This window comes from Mesocricetus auratus, unplaced genomic scaffold (assembly GCF_017639785.1).
Source record: "Mesocricetus auratus isolate SY011 unplaced genomic scaffold, BCM_Maur_2.0 Super-Scaffold_100004, whole genome shotgun sequence".
In the NCBI taxonomy this organism is placed as follows: Eukaryota; Metazoa; Chordata; class Mammalia; order Rodentia; family Cricetidae; genus Mesocricetus; species Mesocricetus auratus.
This window is the reverse complement of record NW_024429189.1, coordinates 7,896,744-7,910,056: the sequence shown is the minus strand read 5'-3', so window position 1 is coordinate 7,910,056 and position 13,313 is coordinate 7,896,744. Positions and strand designations below refer to the sequence as shown.

The window sequence follows — 13,313 nt, the reverse complement described above, 5'->3', positions numbered from 1 at the left end:
GTCCCAAACAACAGACATAGACGTTCTTAAGTAGAGAAACTTGTACCTTCAACTTGAAGCTGTTTTGTCTACAAATGCACTGTTCCCTGCTAGAACTTTAGGCTTTGTTGTATGGATGTGTGCACCTCTGCTCACCTACAAGAAAATGTTCTTTGAGAATTACAGACTTATGAAAGTGATAACTATTTGTCCTCCCAGTCAACCATATTGCTTGCAGTAACCATAAACACTGCTCTGCAGGTGTTTTCAGCAATCTTGGCCTCACATGTTCCTGAGATTTTCTAACTTTCCCTGTTCCCTTTCAATTTTTGTCTAATAGACACCTGTGTAAGCTTGGCTGGGGTTGCTCCAGAATTCTAACCCAGAGCAGAGGGCTAGAGATGATGGTCTCTTCTGAGCAGGGGATCCTGCCTGGACAATGCGCATTCCATGCTTCATCCTCGAGGTACAAACAAGCTAGATTCTGCAAAGAACAAGTGCACTAGTGACTTTATCCAGATCAGGGAAGATCCACCAAGAACTCCAGGGAGCTAGTGATGTTAGAGGTGGCCCCTGTCCCTAAGCCTCAACTGACAAAAATAACGCTGAACCCAAGAGTGTCTACTGAACCTCCAAGACTATCCATGTTCTTTAACTTTGTAAGGGACTGGAGTCAGGGAATTAGGACATGGCTGGATAAACCATATTCCTCTAATCCTCTATATCTATTATGATCTGAAGTCATAAGCTAAAAAAACCAAGGTTGTATGGGCTATTTCCCCAGGCATAAATGAACCCACAGTATGTAGCAGAGATCCTGGGTAGCTTGGATTCTACTTTTCCACTCTATCTATTATCATCTCCTTGCCAACTGCGGATTCATATCAATCACACCTGTAACTGCATAGCTGAGTCTCTAGGGGTCTCTGAGAACAGAGGAACTTCTCTGTCCCATTTATCACCTGTGTTCCTTGGGCAGTTTCTAAGCATTGTACATTCTTATTCCCAATGTACTTACGTGTGTAAGAAGGTAGTAGTATGTGTCTGTCTGTATGTAACTTAAATCTATCTGCCAGCATATGTGGTATGTGTATGAGTGTGTGTATCTGAGATGGAGGACTAAACTGAAAACGTCCAGGTGCCCAGACTATAAGTTTAAATAGCCACTCACTCATTCTCAGAACTGGCTGTGCCCTTGTATGAGCCCACAAGAAAGTGGCTTGTGCATCTTTATACCGCTCTGGAGTTTCAGGTCTGGTTGTATGTGTGTATCCATGTATTAGGTATGAGCATCAGGTGTGTGTGTGTTAATATGTGTGTGCACTAATATGTGTGTGCACTAATATGTGTGTCCATTAATGTGTGCACATTAATATGTGTGTTAATATGTGCGTGCATTAATGTATGTTAGCATGTGTGTGCATTAATATGTGTGTTAATACATGTGTGTTAGCATGTATGTGTGTTAATGTGTGCATCTCAGTGTCTGTGTCTTGGCAGCACTCACTGGACTTCAGTCTGTGAGGGAGGCCTTTCTGCCCATTTTCTAAACCCCGCTCCTTCAGAACAGGCCGCAGACAGCACACTCTCATCTTACAGCCTCTGCTCAACCCTCACCACACTTTAGGGTGTACCATAAGGTCGCTTGAGAGAGCTCTGGTTTTTGAGAAGAGATTCCTGATCTGCCACAAGGACTGTAGGACCTCAGTCTCCTCTCACTACGATGTAATGGCAGAGCCTCATCTGTGACTCCCCCTGACATTAACACTTCTGGGACTAGTTGGACTACTTGGTGTAATTAAATCCTATGCAGTTCTTGCAGTGTGTGTGTGTGAGTGACCTGACAGACCCTCAAATAGCTCAAGCCTAGAATGTAGGAGCCACAAAGATAAGTAGCCCATATGCAAAGTAGATTACAAACAGCCATAAAAACACAGCACTAGCATTTCTGGGGGAACTGGAGGAGAAGGAATTGTAGAAAGCTCTACAGGAGGTGTTGGATCTGCTGAAGTCTGCTCAGATATGGGCAGCAGCTGGGTCCCAACTGATTGACAGGATAAAGAGCTCCTGAGCTCACACAGTATACGCAGTTGGAAAGAGCTTTACAGCTGGGCATGTGTGACTCTAAAGGCCAGTCTCTTAATCATACCCTTTTAGCCTTTGCCAAAGGAAGCTTAGGTTCTCTGGGCTCGAATGGGTGCTGTCTGTCTGTGTGGGGCAGATCAACAAACACAGAAAAACAGTCTGCAAACAGTCAGACATTTGCAGATGCCAGTGACAGGTGGCAGCAGATGCCCATCTGAAGATGGGCCTGTGAGTATGAGAGGTCACACACAATCACCTCCTCCATTTTGAGGCTTCTCAAGCACAGAGTCGGTGTTCGAGTGAAAGAACAATTATGTCTGCACTGCATGCTACAGAAACAGCTTCTAGAGGATGGACTCAAAGTGCACCCTGGGCAGGAGCAGAATGTGCTGTGGAAGCTCAGGTATTCCCAGGCAAAGGACTCCTTCCAGCTGGCAGCGTCTCGCATTTTAGCTCTGCAGAAGTGAGCCTCTGTCCATGATCCTGGCACCTACAATTCTGTCCCATTTTGAGATATCCAGCCATATGGAGATGAAACTCCAATGTAGACTTCCCTGGAGCTTGCTGGTCCTACCCAGTCTCCCAGGCTAGCTTTCCAGAGAAGAGTGCTTCAGGGATTCACCAGGCTACAGATGGCCACAGGGATTCACCAGACCACAGATGGCCACAGGGATACACCAGACCACAGATGGCCACTGGGATCCACCAGACCACAGATGGCCACTGGGATCCACCAGGCCACAGTTGGCCAATGGAGGTTTATCCCAGCAGTGATGATGTGGTGCTCTCCAGTGGCCGCTCTAGATAAACGACCTGAGCATCCTAGTGCTCCCGACTCATCTGTTTGTCAGTGTCTGTCCTTGTCCTGCCCCTGAGTTGTTTTGTCTGCTTATTCCTTCCCTGGTTCTATGGGTCTTTTCCCTTTAAAGGGATTCCCGAGAATCCAGTTCCCTGCCCTGAGCAAGTACCTTCCATGCCTTCATGATGAAAGCCCAGTCATTTGCTTTCTTTGTTCTGGTCACAAACGCCACTGTTGCTGGCATGGTGCCATGAACATGGTAGGTGGCATTCCATGGAGGCTAGTTAAGCTGAAATAACCTGCTGGCTCTCAGATTCCAGCTGCTTCCTAGCCTGACTCTAGGGCTGTTTCTTGTCACGCCCCTCCTCCTCACTTCCACCTCCGAGTCAGAATCATAAGATGGGCCTGTGAGTATGAAGAAGTCACACACAATCGCGACCTCCATTTTGAGACTTCTCAAGAACAGAGTCAGTCTTTGAGTGAAAAGGGCGAAGCCAAGCTGAAGTCAGCAACTAGTGCTCACTTACTAAGACTTAAATGCCAACCAGGGTTTGCCAATCAGGCTCAAACTGGCTAATTAATGCGCAAAACAACAAAACAGAAAACAATAGGTGGATAGAGGGGGAGGGAGAGAAAACGGAAGAAATCAGAAAATTGGTGATTTTTCATTCCTATAAACTAAGTGGTATGGGTTTGTACTAAAAACAAGTTTCTAAGGCAATTGTTTGCATGTCCTGTCTTAGCTGCATACACAGCATAATTGCTAAAGCACAGGGGCTCTTGGGAAGATTCCATTAAGACCCTAGCACAGTGTTTCTCAACCTTCCTAATGCTTCAGCCCTTTAATACAGTCCCTCATGTTGCGGTAACCCCAATCATAAAGTTATTGTTGTTACTACTTCATAACTGTAATTTTGCTACTGTTAGGATTCGTACTGTACATACTTTTGGAGATTGAGGTTTGCCAAGTGAGATCATGACTCACCGGTTGAGAACCCTGCCCTAGAATGTTCTGGATTCCAACCTAAACTCCACAGCAGTTCGTTCTATTGAAAGCTCAGAGCTACTGCAACTAAGTTTTCTTGTAAAATGAAACAAGAAATGGTTTTCTGGCTATGACAGCTGATAGTGGCTGAGGGAATCTTAGTGGACATTTGACAAGCAACGTTTCTTTTTTACCTCAACATCCCTGTAGGATAGGCCTACTGTTTTGGCTATGTGGAATAGGAAAAGGTTCCTCCTAAATCAACAAAAGAACAAAATTTCAGCTCTTCAAGGTTTCGAGTTCTCCATTTGAAGTCTTGGAAGACCTGCTACAACAGTGTGATATCTAGAAATGTGTCCTGGACACTCAGTTCCCCGGTGGCCATGATAGGAAACTTTTCTTTTACTATGGCTAGTGATGTAGCTCAGGGTTTTTTTTTAGAGTGCTTGCCTGGCACACAGGAATCTGGGGTTTGATCCCCACTGCCTTATAATCCAGCCATTGTGGCTCATGGTTGTAACCCTAACATTCAGAAGATACAAGAAAGGGCATCAGAAATTCATGCTATCCTCTGGTACCTGGACTACTTAAATCTCTTTATGTTTTTATATCTTTACTTTTGGTTTTTCAAGATAGGGTTTCTCTGTGTAACCCTGGTTGTCCTGGAACTCACAGAGATCTACCTGCCTCTGCCTCCTGAGTGCTGGGATTAAAGTCATGAGACACTACCAACTAACTCTTAAAATCTCTCTTTTTTTAAAGTGGAAAAAATAGAAAGAAATAAAAAAGAAAAAGAAATCTTGAGTAGCTACTATGTGCCATGGTGAGGATACTGATTTCTTCTGAATATACATATGCAATATATATTTATGTTGATATATTGAATATATAAATATTCATTAGTTTTACATATACTGCTTCCTTGAAACCCTGAAACATCCCCCAATTCCATACAGATAAAGTAATCAAGGTCAAAGAGACAACAGAATTGCCTAAGGTCACACGGAAAGAAAACAGTGAGGCCCCAGGTCAAGAACAAAGTCTCCAGGGCTTACTAGCTCCCCCACCCTTGCTGCCTGCAGAACAGGGTCTTCCATGGTGGGAGGCTGGAACAGGACGCTGGCTTCACAGTCATTTCAGATGTCCCTAACCCTCTTGACACCTCACAGTTGATGTGCTTATCCCAGGGATAATAGTTCTACTATCCTCCTCAGATACTGGGCACACCAAAGAATAAAAATTACAACACAAACAGAGGGCTGGGTGTGTGCAAACACACAGTTCACAGGATGACAGCAGATGAAGCCATTCCCCTCTTAGATGCGTCATTCAGCCAGACCAGTCTGTTGCCCTGCTCTGACAGTGACATTATGTCCCAGCAGACTAATTAGCACTAACTGCCAGGTCACTCCAAGGCCACTTAGGAAAACAAGTGAAAAAGACAAAACCAATGGCCATTGTGGCTGAAGACAGAAAGAGGAAGAGGGAGGGAGAGAAAGAGAGAGGGAGAGGAGGGAGGGGAGGGAGGGAGGGCGGGAGAGGAGAAGGAAAGGGAGGGAAAGAGAAGGGAGCTAAAGATGTGGGGTATGACTTTCTTTCAGTTTCTCTGCTTAAATCAATACATCACAAACATTGTAACCAGCTCAGCAGCTAAATGAAGACGTTAAAACAAACCCCATTTTCAGCTGTTGTTAAAAAGGAACATCTGTAAAGGCTACAAAGGAGCAGGATACCCAGAGGAAGCCACGAGCAAACAAAACTAGACTTGGGGAAAGCGTCCCAGCTACATGACCATGAGACTGAATGCCCAGTACTGGCCCCTGGCAAAGTAGGAAGAAGGCCTTCCTGGATACATAGACGCTATCTCTATCACAGATGCTCACTCACCGCTCCTGAAGTGAACCCAGGCCCTCAGACTAAAAGTGGTTTTGAGCTGCTGCCGGAGAGAATTAAGTTCCCTGTGGGCTTTCAACTTCCTAAGGTGCCCAAGGGTGGCACTTCCTCATGCACAGAGAGAGATGCTGTGGTGGTTTTGTAGGGATGTCTTAAAAGAAGGCTCCCTCCTTTTGCTTTGGCTAATGGCTGACCCTCCTCCTCCCCACAGCAGCTCTCAAGAGGTGCAGGGAGAGCTGAACCCTTCCCTCACCTCTCAGGTGGAAAGGCAGAGCCACGCTGCAGGCGAACACATTTTAGTTAATTGCTAGAGACTGGGGGACGTGGAAGACGAGAAGAGCCGACAGACGACAGACGGAACCCTCTAACAGTCCCTGCTGGTTTAGGCTCTGCAGCCCCTTACCTAGTGTTCTAACTGAGTTTCTATCAAGTTTGCAAGTGTGGACCAAAACTTGCTACCAAGTTTTGATGAGCTGGATTTTGGATGGAAAGGGATTGGATTGAGATCTGCCCCTTTGTCCATGAGTTCCCTTCACTTCTGTAGAAATACGCATGCAATACCTGCCAGGCAAAGTCATGAGAACTAAATGAGATGACGGATGTGCCTGCTCTCAGTACAGTGCCACACCTGCAACAGTCCTCAGAGATGAAAATCTCAGCTTCCTGGCACTAAGCTCCGGGGTAAGCTTGGCTCTTGGGGACTGATTCTCCTTCTTTGGCCATAAAAGCAGCACTGCTTGAAGAGGAGGGGTTGCAAGGATGACTGTGCAGAACCTAGATGTAGGTGGCATTTTATAAGGCATTTGGGACGATGGAATGGGATCCTTAGGAATAAATGCAGAAAAGGGACCTAAGAGTTGATGAGGGACACCTGAACTTCCCTACCCTTATCTTGGACAAAGATGCTGCTTTTACCCAGATCCCATCCCTCAGAAAAGATCTTCAGTCGAGGCAAAGCTAGTACTCAGTGACATGAATGAAGGGTTTACCCAGAAACCTTGCCATAAAGAGCTTTTTTTCTGGCCCTTGTAAAATAAACATTTAATCATCGGGTCCCCATAAGGCCATGAGAGTGGTCGGGAGGCCTGCTAACCTGACTCCAACCACGAGCAAACAATCTTCTCTCCTCACAGATGCCTGGCAAAGCACTGTTAGTGCAGATGAAAAAAAGAAAAGTTTGAAGCCTCTTCCACCTGTTTGACTTCAGATATTCAGTTCCAGGGTTACCGCGGTGGGCTGGGGGGAATTGGGCTTTCAGCTTTCAGGAGCCCAGAGCCCCCTGATGGTTATTCTTTGTAGTTTACCTCGAAGAGACCAATCTAACATTGCCTCAGTCTTTGCAGTAAGTCCTCTGACTCCCTACTCCCTAAGAACCTGGGCTAAGTAAGGCATTGCCACCTGAATCCAGAAAGAAGTATTCATGCTTTCGGGTGTGCTCTCTTACAGTGCATTTTTGGACCCTGAAGTTTCACCTCTGAAGGAAGTGGGAGTTCCATTTATACCAAGTATCAACTCACAGGCAAAACAATAATTCAGTCTTGAATAGGAACTCATTCCGTGCTCCCTCCTTTTATCCTTTTAAATCTGTCTCTGTCTCTGTCTCTCTCTGAGTCTCTGTCTCTGTCTCTGTGTTTCTGTGTCTCTGTCTGTCTGTCTGTCTCTCTCTCCTCTCTCTCTCTCTCTCTCTCTCTCTCTCTCTCTCTCTCACACACACACACACACACACACACACACACACACACACACACACGGATCTTTTATCTTTTGGCTCTCATTCTCAGACTCTCAGAGCTCAAAGCTCCGCAGCTCAGCTGAGAACTCTGGCACTTCTTGGATTGACAGAGTGGCTTTAAAATTCTTAGAACTGAATGAAGACAGACCAACTGTGTCGAAAGAAAGTAAACACATCCATGCACCAGTCAACTCTGGCAAGCATCTTGCTGACATTACAAACTATAGCTCCTGCCTGTGCTGTGGGGATGCTCTAGGAGTCTGGGTAAGGACTGAAACCACAAAAAACCTTCTCTGCCTGGGTTAGTTGTGTCCCAGAGGAGGCATGTCACCTTTTTTTTTTCTTTCTGACAAAATGGAGCCGACTACACCAGTGTGTCTCCTTGACTTCATGCACTTCATGTTTAGTAAAGTATCAATAAAAGAGAGAGGGCAGTTTCATTCTTTCTGCTCTAGAAGGCTTCCCCTTACAGCCAATTCTTTATGTGCAGGTGAAACTTGCCTGCGAGAGAATCAGAATTTTTCACACATGCAAAAAGAGAGAATTTGATAAGGGCATAATTTGATCTGAACATTTAAACAACTTTTCCTGCAGGGAATCTATATTTCTACACTACCCTTGTGTGTGTGCACACATGCATGCGCGCGCGCACACACACACACATTGTTTTATGAAAGCCAATTAATAAATGCTAATTCATTCAGGCATATCTCCACTAATTTACTGTTTCATTTAATTGCAGGGGAATTTTCCATTACTAAACTCTCCCTTGCTGATTTTTTGCATTATTTATATATTTTTCCAGTTTCACTAATAGTGAGGTTGGTATGTGATATTATCTGCTGTTTGTATGTCTTAAATTTCATTTTCATTTGAAATGTTTCCTCATTCTTGCAGATCCACATAATCTTGGAGAAGCAGAATTAAAAGCAGACAAGATTTTATTTTTCACATAAATGATTGAAAAAGACACTGGCTGAAATTAACCTGACATGATCGCGTTTTGCATGATTATATTTCTCTCTTCCTGAGATGCACAACTCTGTGTGTGTGTGTGTGTGTGTGTGTGTGTGTGTGTGTGTGCATGCGTGCATGCTGGGGGGAAGGAGGGAGGGAGGGAGAGAGAGGTTAATTTAAGAATATCTTCATATATCAATAAATCACAAGTGTGCCTATGAGAAGCATGAATATGCAGACAGAGACAGGACTTTCGGGACAAATAAAAACAACACCCAAATCATTGTGTATGTTACTAGAACACAATGTACATTTTTCTGGTTTCTCTTCATAAAATTTCAAATCAAAACTTTGATAGCTAAATGTCCAGTATCTTAGCCAGTTGGCTGCCCAAGAGTTTGCCTCTTTTTAAACATATAAAAGAGGAAGCTTGGGGTGATGTTTAGAGATGGCTCAGGAACTGTGGTAGACAATATATGTTCACAAGAATGATTTCGATTTATTTTTTAAATCAAAGATCCTAGTCACCTGCACTGGGCCACCCTCTTCCCAAAGTAGATGGAATACTTTCGTCACTTCAGCCGTCTCCTTCCCTCCGGCTCCCCATCCCCTCCCTCTTTTCACTTTCTTTTCTGTTTCTTTATTCTTTTCTGTCTTTTTCTCTCACTCAGTACAATGTACTGGAGGTCAATGATTAAACTGTTTATTCCGAGGTTTAGGTATGAGACAGCATGTCATCCGCCATAAGTAAAGTTTCACCTTTACACCCAACTCCATCAATAATTACAGAGCAATGATGACTGTTAGTAAATCATACTCACAATTAGCTCTTAACAAAAACTGGTTTTATCTGTTCTAAGCATTCCTAGTTTCATTGATTTTACTTTAAAAAAAAAACTACAAAGCAGAGGGAACCTGATCCAAAATGAAGTAGCTACACAAAAGGCTAATAAGTATCTCCATGGAAAATGTATGCCCATAATAGTTGCCCTCATTGCAATTGGAGATTTGAGGCTGTCATAGAATGTTCTGTTTTGTTATATTAATAAATGATCTCCTTTGAACCAAAATGATTCTTAACAATTAAAATTCCATGGTATCAATTTTTATTTTGTTTCCTTCGTGTCCTTTGCCCTGTTTAGAAAAAAAAAGGCAAAGTCCTTTTAGGTATAGGTTGATAAAAATTAATTAACTTTCCTTTTACTCCAAAAAGGTCTCAAATAAACGCTTCCAATAGACATCAAAAAAGTGTCAATTAGAAATAATTACTTCTTATCAATCAGTGGGGCAATTAAAGTGACAACGCTTGAAAAGATACTTATCTTAAAACTAATTCACAAGGCAACTAAATTATCTCCTAATTAACTTGCAGAGGGTGGGAAACTAGACCATCCTGAAACAAAGATGAATTGAAGAACCCCAATACCTCTTTATGTTCCTAGACACCGGTTCACCTCTTAAGAAAATCTTTTTTTTTTTCCTTCCCAAGCTAGGCAAGAAACCTGGAAAGAAGCAGATGCTTTCCAGTTGAGTCTTTTTCATCCCTTTCCCAGGAGACAACTTAGATGTGTTTCTTTCCCTTAGTCTTCTCATCTGCCACTAGAATGATATGTTTTCAGGACAGACAGAGGGGACAGTTTCTCCACAAGTTTTTTTAAATATTATTTTTTAATGACAATCTGCTTGCTTTTAAACCAAACTCTCTTCTCCATGGAACCAATATTATTTACATTCTAATATTTAAGTGTCGCCAATCATTTCTCACGCATCTTTCAAAATATTTTTTATGCTTCTGCTTTTAGAGAATTTTGTCCCCCGGTACAACAAAAAAAAAATTCTGCGGATTCACGGAGCGCTCAGCCCAAAGCTGACTTACAGATGTCAAAATAATTTACTCACAGCACGAACTATCCTTGAGAATAAAGCTGTAGAGATGCTAAAATTAGCCTGGGATGAGTGGAGGGTGAAGGGTGAGCCGCTTCAGCCTGAGCGCCAGTGGGAAGGAAACTTTAGTTGGGTAGCTAGGATGGCTGGACCAGGGGAGCCTAGCCTGGCCTGGCTCTGGCAAAAACCCGAGAGACTCTAGAGCTCTGGAGTCTGCTCCACAGAAATTTATACCTGCAGACAGAAATCGAGGTGCAAGCAGATTTGTGGACCAGCCGCTAAACCCGAAGGAAAAATGGTCTTTTCAAAAAACAAAAACAAAAAAACAAAAACAAAAACAAGAAGGGCCAGCTAGGAATTCCTCTCTAAATAAGGGACGGGGTGTCAAGTAAATGATCAGAAAAACAGAGCAACTCTTGGCTTAGCTGTGCCTACACAGAGATCAGAAGAGAAATGGGGGACAGATTTGAACTATTGGGGTTCCTTTAGGCATTTCTCATCCTTTTAAAAATCGCGGTATATGGATGGAGAAAGCCCCTCTTCCCCTCCTTAGCCGGTTTATTTCTTCCTTTGTTTGGAGGAGGGAGAAAAAGAGGCTCTTTCGGCTTTCTCCGTCAGAAAACTACCTGGTGGGACGGGAGACAGACCGGGAAACACTCACACCCAAGGGCGATCTACATCTGAGGTGATAGGAAAAGTGCCTATCTTTTAGCAACTGGGGCAGTCGTTGATCGAGAATAAAGTAAAGGCAAATCGTGCCTTTGTCTTTTCTTCTTTTATTTTCACTTACTCTAAGGAGTGTTTTTAGAACGAAAATAAGCCAATCCGGAAAAATTCTGAAACCCTTATGTCTTAAAGCAGCGTTTGAGAAGAGTCTCGCTCATCCTCGTGAATTCGAGATCTGTGAGTGCCCACTCTTGTAACCACTGGAAAGGTCAGGAGGAGGTCGAAGGGAGTAAACCTGAAACGCCAAAAGCCTAGCCAGAGAGGTTAGCCGCAACCAGACCCGAGGCCCCGCTAGGCCTGGAAAACTACCAAGCTCCCGGGGCAGAGGCGATGCCCACTATAGTTCGCTAGTTTGACTAAAGACTAGGGGGCTAAACCTTGCTTTGGCCTTAGAAAGTCGCACCGGGGCTCGCTGAGTCTCCAGGAGCAGCCGGATCAGGGGCTCCAGGGAAGTGCGGGGAGTTCTCCACGCCGCGGTCTCTGAAGCTGCCCCAGGTCCCCCTGGGCAGCTAAGATCGCTCGGGTCTCACTTTGGGAGCCCGGTAGGGGCAGGGGTGGGGAGTGAGGATCCGGCTGTCTCCGCCGCTGCTTTGCAGCGAAGGGGGTTAGGAAACCTTCCTGAGCCCTAAGGGTTTGGCGGTGTCCCTTCCAGTGCAGTCCGGGCCCTCCCGGCCGAGACTGCGCGGCACTGTCTGACCCTGGCAGCTAAATAAAGATCTCAGCCGCGCGGCGCGCGGGATCCGACCCTCCTTATTATAACAAATGTCCCGTTTGCTGAGCGCGACTTCATATTCGCGGAGAATTCATCTGAAATATTGATTTCCTCTCACTTGACCGGCCCAAATCGATCGCGATGCGCCCCGGCCCCATAAATCGCTTTCCTCGCACCCGACCTAGCTCCATCCATCACCGCGGACCGAGTCGCGCCTCCGCCAGCTGTCCTCACTAGCGGTGCGACTGGGTGGCGGGCGTCCGTGACCACGCTCCTTCCCTGAGTACACCCTGGCCCCGGCCGCGAGCGGGCGGATCAGGCACAGCAGCAGGGATCTTGGGAGCGTTTGAGGGCCCTGGGCTGGGGCTCAGGTGGGGTGGAAAATTGGGATCTTTTGGCGGCGGGCATAGTCTGCGCCAGGGGAAGCCCTGAGCATGGGTCCCCGCCTGGCTCAAGCCAGGTAGGAAGGCATCCAGAAGCACCACAGTGCGCCACCGTTCCCAGACCCCCAGGCCCCAGACTCCTTTTTCCGTGGGATGAGACACGGGGCGGGGGTGGGCTCACAGCGCCCTAGGAGAGTCTTGGAAAGAACTGCGTGCACCCAAAGACCAAGGATTAGGGGTCGCGGCAAATCTCGACTCTGCTTGGCCTAAGGCCTGAGAGCGTGCAGGATGTCCACCCTGTCTATTGGCTGTGCAAGATGGTTGGGGGTGGGTGCAAAGCACAACCCTTGCGACCCCACAGATAACCCCTCACTGCTTCCCGCGGTTCTCAGACACCAAGGCCAGGGAAGGACAGCTTGGGCAGAGGGAGACCCAAGACCTGGAGAACAGCAAGGCAGTCCCCAGTGGAGAGCCAGGCCCGAAGCGCCCCCAGCTGTGTCCCCACACAGGTGGGTCCCTCCAGCCTGGAGCATGAGCTCGCTCACGTCCCACCCGCCCAAGCGCACACACCGACGCGCGGCGGCGCGAGGGCTGGGGGTCCTGGCCCCTCCGCGGTCCTTACCGGATCGGATCGAGTTGTGAGGCATCGCTGGGGAGTCGCTCACAGCTTGTGGAATACTCGCGGCTTTCTTACGCAGGTCCTGGCGGCGTCAGCTGCCACGCTGCTACCCTGCATAAACCCAGGGCAAAGGGCATGAGACTTGAAGCCCCAACCTCATACTCCCTCCCCATGCCAGGTCTTTTGATTCTCACTGAGTGCCAAGAGTAGGGGATTTTTGGGGGGTGAAATAAGGCCAACCTTAGTCTGGCCTAGCGAATGTGCTTGTTGGGAGGATTTATGGTTAGAAGTGTACCCAGGAAACCCCAGACTCCAGCCAGGTACCCTATCCCTCTATTGCCCCTGTCCCATCCCACTAAACTTGAGAGGGGGAAAGGCTGCTAGCCTTCTTGGAACCCTCTCCTTTCTCACAGGCCAGCTGTTTCCCAACAGTTCTCTTCCAGCCCCTAGGGAACATACCTGGCCGGCTGGCCTCAGGCCCTCTCTGCCTGGGTCTGCCCCTGAGGGTGCCCAGGGCCCAGGCGTCCCTTCTTCCTTCTGAAGTTTGCTCCCATCCACC

General features: G+C 46.4%; 1 protein-coding gene across 4 annotated transcripts in view; it reads right to left on the bottom strand.

The window, feature by feature from the left end:
* Nucleotides 1–13,313, bottom strand: part of Pax8 (paired box 8) — a 58,531-nt gene extending 45,218 nt beyond the window's left edge. For all 4 annotated transcript variants that reach the window (XM_013123335.3, XM_021235053.2, XM_005083741.4 and 1 more), the window contains exons 1-2: nucleotides 13,214–13,313; nucleotides 12,758–12,865 (exon numbers count right to left, since the gene is read on the bottom strand). In XM_013123335.3, the coding sequence (XP_012978789.1) occupies nucleotides 12,758–12,782 (25 nt within the window). In that variant the 5' untranslated portion in view covers nucleotides 12,783–12,865; nucleotides 13,214–13,313. The remainder of the gene's footprint in view (nucleotides 1–12,757; nucleotides 12,866–13,213) is intronic.